Source organism: Giraffa tippelskirchi, chromosome 5, assembly GCF_054371585.1.
Source record: "Giraffa tippelskirchi isolate mGirTip1 chromosome 5, T2T-mGirTip1v1.2.pri, whole genome shotgun sequence".
NCBI lineage: Eukaryota > Metazoa > Chordata > Mammalia > Artiodactyla > Giraffidae > Giraffa > Giraffa tippelskirchi.
In genome coordinates this window covers 130152121-130164733 of record NC_137279.1, presented here as the reverse complement: position 1 = coordinate 130164733, position 12613 = coordinate 130152121, and the positions used below count along the sequence as shown (strand labels likewise).

Genomic DNA, 12613 nt, shown 5'->3' with positions numbered 1-12613 from the left:
TGTAACTTATTAGAGTATAACCACTCTGTTCATCTTGACTTCTGACTTAATTTAAGAATGAGGTATCAATTAAGCTTTACTTATTACCGTTGTCTACCTAAGCAATTAAAAATATTCAATTATTTGTCATCAAAGTAATCAAGAAAGAACAACGTTGTACCTATGTCTATAATATAGGCTAAAGAACCAAGAAATCAGTTATGAGCTATTGACTAAACATCAGTAACTGGCCCTCAAAAAAAAACAAACAAAAAACCAAATTCCCATTGTTGAAATAAATTGGATAGCTACCTTCCATACCAGGGGTGAATGCTAATTATAGTTCATGGTTTGAAATATTATTGATGTTGACTAGTTTTTGTCTGATAGAAGTGTTACATCTATGGTGATATAAAAATAAGTGTTTGGTCTTTGTCCCTGGTTCCTGGCACTTATCTCCTAAAATTCTCAAGATCTCCAGGGTGATCAAAGTGTCTTTTAAATGGTAATGACATGAGTGGTGGCTGGGGGCCCCCAGATAGCTTCAGAATGGGAGTGGGTCACCAGAAAGACCAAGGCATGATGATTAGAGGGTTGCAGTTTTCTGTCTCACCACCTCCCGAAACCACCAGGGAGAGGAAAGGAGCTAGAGAGTAAGTCAATCACCAATGGCCAATTATTTAATCAATAATGCCTATACAATGAAACCTCCATAATAACCCCCTAAGGGATGAGCTACTGGGTTGGTGAACACATCATGGTGCTGGAAGGGTGGTAAACCCAGAAAGTGCATAGAAGCTCCATGCCACCCTCCTTCCTAGCATACCTTGCCCTACGCATCTCTTGCATTTCACTGTTCCTGAGTTATGTTCTTTATAATAAACCGGTAATGTCAAGTATTTTTCTGAGTTCTGTGAGCCATTCTAGCAAATTATCAAACCTGAAGAGTCAGTCATGGCAACCCTTGATTTATAGCCAGTTGTCTCAAGTATGGGTGACCTGATATTTGTGACTGGCATCTGAAGTGTGGGCAGTCTTTTGGGACTGACCCCTTTAACCCATGGAGTCTGACATTAACTCCAGGTAATTAATGTCAGAATTGACTTAAACTGTTGGGACATCCAACTACTGTCTGGAGAATCAAAGAACTGGTTGTTGGTGGTGGAAAATGCTCAAGATCAAATATCAAAGATTAGTCTATACAATGCAGCACTTATATTTCAAATAAACTTGGGAAAATAGGATACTGGGATGGATACATTATAACAATTACATTTATAACTACATTGAACAATAAGACAAGAGAAAGAAACATAACAAGCTATTAAAAGTATCAGATTGGCCAAAAAGTTTGTTCTGGCTTTTTGTAAGATCTTATGGAAAAATCCAAATGAACTTTTTGGTCAACCCAATAAATGTGTTTGAGTAGTAGTACTACAAGTGATTTTACCCATTTTTAATTTTTTCATTTTCTAAATATTCTAAAATAAGCAGATATTACACTTTCTTAGTGAAGAAAAAAAAATCAAATCTATATTTTGGATCAGTATGTTTCAACTTTACAGTCCCTGAGAGGTTATACGTATGTCCTTAAAAAAATCTAATTAAATTGAAATCTAAAATAGAGATATTAGCTATGCCATGGTTCTAATCTATTCTAAAGCAGCACAGTGGAAAATACTAATTTGAAGAGGTTAACTTTTTTCATCTTGATGCTATTAAATAAATCAATACTATTTAAAAAAAGAAAAAGAAGCTCAAATATCTTAGGCAATGATAAAAGAACTGTAAAAGACAATTTCGCAATACTGAATACTGAAGTAGCACATGTTTTAACATGAAAGTCTATCATATAACTTAAAACAACATTTTATAATTTTTTAGTGGAAGCCAAACAAAAATATATCATTAACTTTCTAGTTGCCAAATGAAAGATGAACTTTGCTCCCCAAGAAGTTTAAAAATTTTTGTAACCCAAGCATCTTTATTATGAGAAATGTTCTTTGTTTAATTTACTTTTCAGGAATCCCTCTGGCTTACTGTTTCCAATTTGAATTACTATATTTGATCATTTAATTCTTTCTTACATCCTGAAGAAACATTTTAAAAATAGTTTAATGTAAAAAATTTAATCTAAGTTTGCTTACGAAATCTGTGGTCAAACTACCTATTCTACTTGTATTCCTACAGCTTGACAGCTGGTTTAATAAAATCAAACAAAGAACCATAAAAATTAGAGTTGAAAGGGGCTCTAGTGATTGCTAGTCTTCCTGCCAGGATTCTTTTTTTTACCACTTAATTTCTGCACACTACTTGCTATGCAGTAGTATGATTTCCAATTTAAAAAATATATTCTATTTGAATATAGAATATATTTATATCAATGAACCTATTACGAGAATACTGGTAAACACAGACTTCGTATATTTTCAGTCAAAAGTTAAGAAATTTGATGTTTTAGTTAGACTCATCATTATAGAGAAACACACAGTTTCTATTACACCTTTGGAAAAATGAAAGTAACTTTATACAAATACAAATACTTTTTCCTATTTAGTATATACTCCAGGGATCAAGAGACCATTGGTTGGGAATGATTCATTTAGTTCAATTTCCTAATTTTACATATCAAGTGTATGAATAAAGTAACCAGCTATGTATAAACAACATAAATCAAATGAAACACAACCTCAAGTGGACAATTTCCACCAGTGATAAGAATGTTTCACACTATAGACATTATAATTTTCTTAAGTCTTTTTTTATTTAGAGATTTTTCTGGTAAGGAGATATATCATAGGAAAGCAATTTCACTGGCAGTGAGGTATGTATATATACTCTACCAAAATACTCCTTATTTTAACTGCTTTTAACTTTATTTACATACAAAGAAAAGTATCAATGCATATCCTTGTTTCAACTATAGTATTAGCCATACTACATGAAATAAAATGAAATGGTGCTTGCATACAGAAACTGTTATTTGTAAAGGAATCTGATTTCAGATTAAAAGAACTAATCTGTTTTTGGAAGGAATTTAAAAGGAGAATCACAATTTATCATGACCAAGACATCTGCACCATATTTTCCATTCCTCACAGCACATTTATTTCAGTAATTCCATTATGTCGGTTCTTAGCATGAGCATAGTGTTACACGATTTTCGTACATATAATCACATCCAAAACAAGTTCTAAAATTTAAATTGTAAACATTCTCATCATATGTAGCAATATTTCAATTGGTGTATTAAGTTTTGTTAACTGATCAAATTTGGAAGAGAATATAAATGAGGAAGCCTATTCTAAACCGTGTAGTGAGCATTGTTTATTAATTACATTTCTACAACGTTAAATAAAGAGGCAAACCTGTCCTGTAAGCATGTCAAATTTTAGGTAAAACATTAAAAAGAAACAAATCTGTTAACAAAACGATGTCTTGCGATAAAGAATATTAGATTTTTTAAAATCTATTATGATACAAAAATGTAAAGGGTAAATAGCATCTTTGTTGACAAAGTAGGAGGTAGCATGGATGCACCACTTTATTGTCTGAGAAACGCAACTGGAGTAAAGAATATTTCCTTACCACAAATAATTTCCAGGACTATGTACATATTTCTTTTAGAAATACTTGTTTAAACAAATCTCCCTCCACTTTTTAGTATAAAAAAAAAAAAAAAAACCGTTCCATGTGATTTTAAAAAAACACTTACACGTCTAGATAGAATAGTACTCTGCCCTATCTGAGTGAACAGTCTCCAACTATGAAGTACATGATGTTTAATGCCCTAAGTTGAGTAAATTTAGTTAGCAGTTCCTGGTATTATACAAAACACTAAATATATACAAACAAAATATAATCTTATTTTTCAATGCAAGTCTTGTGGGGAATAAACAGAACCTTGATTCTGGTAACACTGCAGAAAACATAATTTTCCAATAAGTCTGTCTTTGAGTATCCATGTGCAACAGTTTAGTAATGACCGCTTACATGTACTGATCTTCCATTGAGTGAACACAGTTAACTGACTAAATGTAGTAAACCTTAGAAACACCTCTTCCATCCTATATAAAATATAGAGACTACTTACTGTTTGAAGTACTCAATTTGCTCTGATGTCACTGTCATTCACTTTTCCCCATTTTCCTGCTTTAGTATTTATAAATGGATAATTTAATGTGGCTTTGGAAAAAAAAAAGACAAAGAATTTCAAATTTACATCCAATTCAAATTTGCTATTTAAAAGGTTCTCTTGTTCTATGAAGCTGCTTCTGCCATTAGTAGAGAAAATGAAGTTTCTGTAATGGAGGCAGGCTTTTTGAGTAGTGATGTGACTTCCACCATGCCAGCTCCAGTCCGTGGAAGATTAGCGTTTACAATGTGTCGCTGTAAGTGCTTAATCCAGTCTTCCTGAACAGACAATGGTCCACGAAAGACTAGGCCACAAAACCTATAGAAGAAGTTGATAACAGTTCTCTTAACACGACCAATTTCCTTTATTTAACAGTTCTCTTAACATAACCAATTCCCTTTATTTAAAACCAATTCCCCCCTCCCAAAAAACCCAATCCCCATAAAATTCATAAACACAAAGGGCAAACTTTATACTGGAGATAGTACTTGACAACAGTTTATAAACAACAGTTTTGTGAGGTCAAAATGATTAAATATAATATCAAAACTGCCAATTCATACTAACTTCAGTAATACCTGCTGAGATGGGAACATTACTATGAAAATTAATTAAAAGGTCTTAACACCTACACATCTTAATTCCAAAATGCATTATTTTTTTTTCAAAAGAAAAAAATGCACTCCTCAATTTAGAATTCCTTAAATTGCATGAGGACGAGTATGGAAGGAGATGTGAATGAGTCTGTATATCTACACTCAGAAGTGCGAATGGAGAGAAAACATATTTCCAGTAAGCAGGAACTCAAGACAAAAACATCAAATTAAAGCAAACAAAGAACATGAATAAAATACAACAACAAAAAAGCCACTTTTACAAATCAAAATATCATAGAGGCCCTTCAGTTCAGTTCAGCCGCTCAGTCATGTCCGACTCTTTGCAACCCCATGAATCGCAGCACGCCAGGCCTCCCTGTCCATCCCCAACTCCTGGCCCTTAGCTAATATAAAAAACTTGATTAGTTGTTGAAGTACAGCATATTATAAGCCGTATAAGATTTTAAGTCTGTCTCTGAAAGTTCATTTGTAACTTGATTTTTGAGAATGCACCTTCAGTCACAAATTAAAAATCTCAAACTAACTAACTAGTACCTCTCAAAGCAAAATCTGAAGAAACTGAGGAGATTTGGTAATATAGGCATATACCTGCATCGGAGAATGTAAACCTCGTCAGCACCATGAGGTAATGTTAAAAGTTTCTTCTTGCTTCCGGATCTTGACCTTGATTTCTTTTGCTTACAATCTAAGGCTAAAAACGGGAAGAAAAAGACTTAACTTTTCTTATATATTCTAAGTATACATACATACAGATACTTCTTGGGAGGTCAGACCATCTAAATCAAGTTAGAAAATGTCTGCATTCATATGTATTCCCTGAAGCATGCACTAACTTGCAGCTGGTTCTCTAATAGCAGTAATATTATCAGCATATACTCTTCTTGTACTTACTTTTCAAATAATGCTTTACCATACCAAATCAGAACTGAGAAGATAAAACTAAAATAACTTGAAATTACTAAAGTGGTCAATTACCACAGCAATGGCAATCTTTTCTCTTACAATCATATATACATTATTTTAACATCTGGTTAAATCTTACTTCCAGGAAAGCTATAACATCTTATATAAGATCATCAAGTTTGCATTTGATTACTTCTCCATTAATCAAATTCCACATACTTTGAAAACTTAGTAAAAAGTCCAATGCAATTCATTTTGAATTTTACAATAATAAATAGCTCTTAAAATTATAAGCTAGCCCTACATTTGAAAGGACAAAGAATGTTCAACTTTCATTTTTAAACTCAATCTGTATTGTACAAGCATATGTTCTATTTTACTAGAAAAATAAATATAGATCCAGATTATCTCACATAAGTTAACAAATGGACCACAAGTTAAATGATGACTATTTGTTACATTTTTTTCATTTTATATTTTCTATTTAAAAAATGTGATTAAAAAGGGAAAGAAAAGATTTTTATGTTAAAGTGCATCAAAATTCTAGTGCTAACTGTTCCTGAAGTTTGTTACTTGACTTCTCTTTCAATCATTTATTTTAAAAAATCTAATTTAATAAAGAAAAAAGATTTTTTTATAGGTAGGAACAGATGGGACATAACATTTTATTCTTTGACTACAACTACACCATTCCTTTGGACAAAGTGATGATAGTATTCCAGGGTGCTGCTGGTCAATTAGCAGGAAGAGATGGTAAGAATTTATCTCTAGGGGTCCAAGGGGGAAGGGAAACAAATGTAACAGAAGAGTTGTCCAAATGAATTTTCTTCTGTTAACCTGTCATGTGAAATGCCCTGGAAAAATTCTAGGGAAGAGAGAACAGAAACTGGCTATTCAACGACTGTGTGAAATGAGTTTTCAAAGTCCAGGTTCCAAAAGAATAGATGCTACTATTACAAAACCAGTAAACAGACTACTGTTTCTTACAGTAGTCAAGTGGCAATGCTAACAGAAATGTCATATAGAAAATTAAAAACCATGAGAAGCCTAAATCTCACTCAAGCCACTGTCTTCTGCTTCCTGTCACTTGCCTCTTTAAAAGAAAAATCTAGGTCTCACAGTCTTTCTCTGTTTATCCTCAGAAGAAGAATCTAATAAGTAAAGAACTACAGGAATTCAAGTTAAGTATTTAAGAATGGCTGCTTCAAAGCTAAACAACCAAAATCTGGAACAGAAAAATCTTACAAGGTTCTCATTAGTTAGCTCATTCAAGAGCCTGGCACATGGTAGGAACTCAGTGAATACTTCTGCTACGAAAAATAAAGAAAAACCCAGTAATTTAACCTTTGACATTTAAACAGCATATGAACAGAAATTTGTTCTACCACTCTGTAATATATACTATAGCTCCTGTAGAACACTTCCGCGTCATTTGTTTAAATGAACATGTTGCTAGCAGTCACACTTTTCTTCACTTGCCAGTCTAGCTTGTATGTAGAAACTAGGTTCTTCACAACCAGTAGAAAGAATGAGGTAACACATACTCTCTAATCAGCACGTTCTTCTTCCTAGTTGCTTTGATGAGCAATTTGAATTTAGGTGAATTTCAAAGAAATTCATTCATACACTACAAGAATTTAAGGAACTCAAAAAGGGCTAAGTGCTACTAGATGTCAACTCTTCTTTTCCTATCTATAAGGTAAACCACACACAATCCCTGTCTCTGTTACATGCAACAGGGGAACCATTTGGTATATCATGAAATTACGGAAAGAATCTTTCTTTGATGAGCTTCCTGGGTTGTCAAAATTGCCACACTGTATTCAAATTTCTCCTAAAATGTAAATAAATTACTGTAGGATATAAATAAAATGTATTGTAACAATCCTTTAAATATTTGTTCACAGAGTGCTATCATGTTAGGTGTGTAAAGCAAATTGAAGGAGAGGGACAGAGGGTGATGGGGAAGTACGCAAACTAATGATTTACCAGTCAGTTACAAAACATTTAAGTTACATTTAGATGCTGTGATATTTAAAAAATGGAACTGGAAATATTTACTCGGAGGTGTAGAAATGGTTTTGACTTTAACAGGGAAACAAGAATTCTTCTGACTTTTGATGTTATGTGAATTCTAGAAACTCTGAAGTTTAAGCTGTCTTATGAATGATCAGATCTAAATTTTAAATGAGAATACCATAGTTTTTGTTGTAATTAATATGTGAAAGTATTATGACTTTGGAAAGTAGGACAACTCTGTCAGCATATGATTCAGAATCTCTAGTACTTAAAGAGTTCTAAGTAACTCTTAATAACAAGTATTGAGAATCCTTGGAAACTTGTCCATAAAGTTAAAATATTAAAAACCAGGGGCCACCGGTAATTACACCTAAATATCTCTATTATCTTAATATCTCCATCATCACTTTAAAATTTCTTATCCCCTGAAATGTCATTTATGTTATAACATAAAATATGAATACATTTAACAGGAATATTTTTTTTCTAATAACAACAGCCAACTGTTACCCCTACAATACTGCCCAAAATTTTAGAAAAATGTGTAAGAATATTTAACATATTATTAATATGCACACAAAAGGAACATCTATATGGTAATCTCTACATTAAAAAGACGATTAACACAAAATGTTTCACTAAATGAAAAAGATGATGTACAAACAAGACAATTACACAAATGTTCTCAAAACAGATTTTATTACATCTCAAGGGAAAAGCCATTTCATTCTGGATTGTACCAGAAATCCTTAGAACATTAAAAACAACATCACTAACAGAAGTCAGTTTTAGTATAATGGGGCCCATCAATATTTCTGATAAACTAAAAGTTTATTGAAATTATTTATATGAATAATCTGCCAAATAGATAATGTTATATTAATACAAAGGCTTTCTTTACAATACAATTTTATTTGCCCTTATTTGTTACTGTCAAAAACCAAACCAGACATACACCGTTTTTCTGTTTCAAAGTATTTTAAATCTAGCATTGTTGTATACTTGAAATTTACAAAAAATACTAAGTTAGTTTTGGAAATTCTTAATTTTTTTCTCCTTGAGTATAACTGCTTCTTCAGAAATGAATAAACCCAGTCACTCAAATCCTCCTATTTAGGGTGGCAGATAATGTTTGAAGTGATCAATTTTAACCATTAGACTGTAAAAAAAAACTTTGCAGTTATCTGATTTATAAAGGATCCACACTGCTACTGGTAGTAATATTTCACTTGTAAGAATAATGAATTGAGTTGAGCTGTAAGGTCATATAAATATTTTTTAGAATATACCTTTCAGTAAAACAGCTAGCTGTTTTGATAAATAGAAATGAGACAGAAATACAACAGACTATGAGCCCTCAAAAAGAATATCCAACTGCTATACTACAAAATACAACAGTTGTGTCTCAACTAAACTGGATCAGTGAAAAGCAAATCAATAAATAATATGATAAATTCAAGCCTGCTTTCTGAGACATTAGCTTTATACACAAAAGAAAAATAATTTACTTTGGGTGCTAACATAAGTCCTTTTGCCACTTCCACCTTTCTGCCCATTATATACATAATTGCTTCAGTGAATTTCATTTTCTTTTTAATTCACTACACAAATGACCTCAAAGAATGAAGTTTTTTTCTTAAAAACATCTGAAGCCTCTATGGTAAAGAACTAACAATGTAACTAAATTAACACTCATCACCAAAATATTGTTATCGGCTATCATCCTTCCCTACCCATTTAGTCAAAAGCCCCATTTCATCTGTTTTATTCTACCTGATTGTTGGCATATTTAAAGTCAAACCTAATACAAGGGCCACGTTACACACATCCAGAATAAGAGGCATTCTAGAGTGTGCGTATACACACACACACACACACACACACACATCTATATCCCTTCTAGAGAAAATTTCTTCTCCATCTAGTTGACCTGTATAAGGTGGGCAGGCCAATGGTAGCTACGAGTTCATTCAGGAAAACACCAGGGATAAAAATGACATGAACAGGTAAGTCAACATTCCTAGCACCATTAACAAGCTGATGATGGAGGTAATGACAGTGGTGATGTGGGAAGAAGATACATATGTTCCAAGAGGTGCAGAAGTGTGAGATGGATAAACAAACTCAATTCTAGTTGCTGCCATTATCCTTCAAGGCCCATAAGCCCCAAGTACACAAAAGACTGTGCCAACAGCATTTTCTTTCCCTCAGCCCCAACTAAGGGGGTGAAGAGAAACATGTTAGCTTGTATAAAATAGGGATGTGGGTTTGGGGAAATCATTTGTTGAGAACTTAAATTCTTTTTTCTTCAGTGTATACTTTTCTCTTTGCAAAAAGTACTTATAAGACAGACTTCGTGGGTGTACAACTTGTGCAGTCACACAGCATCCCAAACATGATTTAATGCTCTGTTGTTACAGTCTGGAAATTCCTAATAATTTCTGAACATGAGGTACTATAATTTCATTTTGCACTGCATCTTGCAAATTATGTAGCCAGTTCTAGATCCTGAGTAGCAACTACCCCAAATGAGAAAGGCTGACCTCAGTTCCACCTCTTAATTTCTTGGCCCATTAAAAAAAAAAACCTATTAAGAGAAAAACTGTTAAGTCCCACTCTCTTGTAGCCCATTAAAAATGGAAAGGACTTCCCCACTCCCAACATCAACTCTTTGGTCCTACCTACCAAAAACAAACCATAAACAAACCACTGCCATAAACAAACCAGTCATTATTCCCAAAATGTACATATAAAGCAGTTTAAGTAGTTCATTGTTACGAAAGCAATGTTCCCCTTCCAATTGGAATTAAACATATATAATTCACAACTAGCAACCTCAGAAGTATATTTTCATCATCATTTTCCCTTGATATTTTCACTCTAAAACTGGATTTATTTTTAGTGTCCTAAGTTACTTCCATTAGTTTTTAAAGTTTCCATTCTCAATAATTGAAAACAGTAACTAACCTAGAATCACAGAGCAATTATGGCAAAGTTAATTAGGTACTTCATGATTTAACATTTTACTTGGAAGAGGATGAAGTGAAAACTATTTGAAAAACAGATTTCCTTTGCTTCAACTTTATGGCTTAGTATCAGTCTAGAGGATTCAGGTGGCTTGAGTTTGCCCTACAAAGTATGAGGCTGTATTAATATTAATGGTAGCAGCAGCCTTATGTGCTTGGTTCAGAGAAGTTATCTATTTGGGACAAAAAAAGTACATATAGTCAGTATCTAGAAACCTCTGCTAGTTCAAAGTAGAGGGAATGACTAGTAAAATAATATTTGAGTATTATCAATGCAAAGGGGAAAGCTAAACATAAATATGAAACTTTATCACACATTTTTATAGACAGAAATTGTAGGCAGACTAGTCTTTCTCGGTCGCAAAAAGCTAAAGGCTAATAATACCCCAGGAACAAATTGTTTATTGTTTAGTTAAGAGTAAACAGGAAAGTAAATATATTACCTCTCTGTGGTAAAAGATAAGAAAAAAACCTTAAAATTTCTCCTTAAGGTAGGCTGGATTTGCATGCTGTTTTACTAAACACAATAGACACCTAATATCAATCTCTTATCTAAGACTAGACATATGTAAAATTGGAATAAACAGTAAAATACATAATGACAAATCTGTTCTAAATCACGTTTAGAATAACCTAAATACAACTCCACTCCCTGGTCTCTAAAAGTGTCAATATTTCCGAATTATCATTTCGTATTTATTGGAAGTAACTAAGTGATTGTTTCTGTAAAAATTAGTTAAGTAAGGACATGACCTTATTTAAAACTTTGTTAAATTATCTTTAATATAATCATGTTCAACATAGAGCTCAGAATAATTATAATAGTAAATCTAAACGTCACAAATCCACAATCTCAATAGATCTTTTAGCTTTTTATCATTTTGAAGTATTTTTTACACTCCAGCCAAAATCTGAACTATTATCAAACACAGTGTTGACCAGGTAATTTCTGGTTTAGCTAACTTCTAGCTAAGGCCACAATTAAACACACATTAAGTGCTGGACAGCAAGAATTAACCTTATTCCTCAAACTCTAGACACAACAAAGAAACAGTAAATCTCACTTTTCCACTTCTTACTTTAGTGAGGGACCACCAGTCTCAACAAGCCATCCTCTTGCTCTAACCTCCAAAAGAGAAAATCTGTGTATTATTTTACTATTTCCATAAAGTCACTTAAAGTACATTTATCTACAGTTTGGGTCTGGCCAGGAATATACCATGTTATTATAAAATCTACTACATTTTAGTTCATATTCATATTATAAACAGCATTCAAGAGATTCATGTTAGAATAGAAATCATAGCAAACACAACATGAGAACTGAGGTTATAAAGATATCAGACAAGTTAAAAAATTCCAACATAAAAACTGTCAGATCCAGATTAAGTCAACTGTTAAAAAAAATCAAAACTCAGAAAATGAGTAAGCCACAGAACTGATAGGAATACTAGGAGACTAGTTAGGACTTTTATGAAAAACAAGATATTGGTCAAAAAAGATTATCAAATAGAATTTCTAAACTGTATAACCTATGACAAGTAAAAAAGCAGGCATTATAAAATAGAAATATTTTATGCTATAATAGTACAAAACTCTTAGGCTCCATTCTCCTAAAAACTAATGTATTGATTCAGTTAAGTGTGATTGTTTGCTTTGTTAACAGTAGACAGCTAGATAATGATGTGTTGCTGGATAAATGACAGCCAGAGGAGTAATGAAGGCTATCCTTCTCTTACCAAACACCCCAGTAGCAGATTCATTAATTGTACTGGTATAACCATCTTCTCAATAACAAAGCTTAAAACTCTGAGCCATCTCCATCTTTCCTCTTATTCTTCTACCTCTAAATAATCTGCCAAGTTCTACTTACTTAACTTCCACAATCTTACCCATGCATTTTTATTCCTCCTTTATATTCCAACTGCCATTAT

At 32.7% G+C, this 12613-nt stretch overlaps 1 protein-coding gene across 22 annotated transcripts in view; it reads right to left on the bottom strand.

The window, feature by feature from the left end:
* Window positions 1–2723: 2723 nt before the first annotated feature.
* Window positions 2724–12613, bottom strand: part of ZNF644 (zinc finger protein 644) — a 105989-nt gene continuing 96099 nt past the window's right edge. For all 22 annotated transcript variants that reach the window (XM_081486484.1, XM_081486496.1, XM_081486491.1 and 19 more), the window contains 2 exons: window positions 5320–5422; window positions 2724–4432 (listed from right to left, as the gene is read on the bottom strand). In XM_081486484.1, the coding sequence (XP_081342610.1) occupies window positions 4240–4432; window positions 5320–5422 (296 nt within the window). In that variant the 3' untranslated portion in view covers window positions 2724–4239. The remainder of the gene's footprint in view (window positions 4433–5319; window positions 5423–12613) is intronic.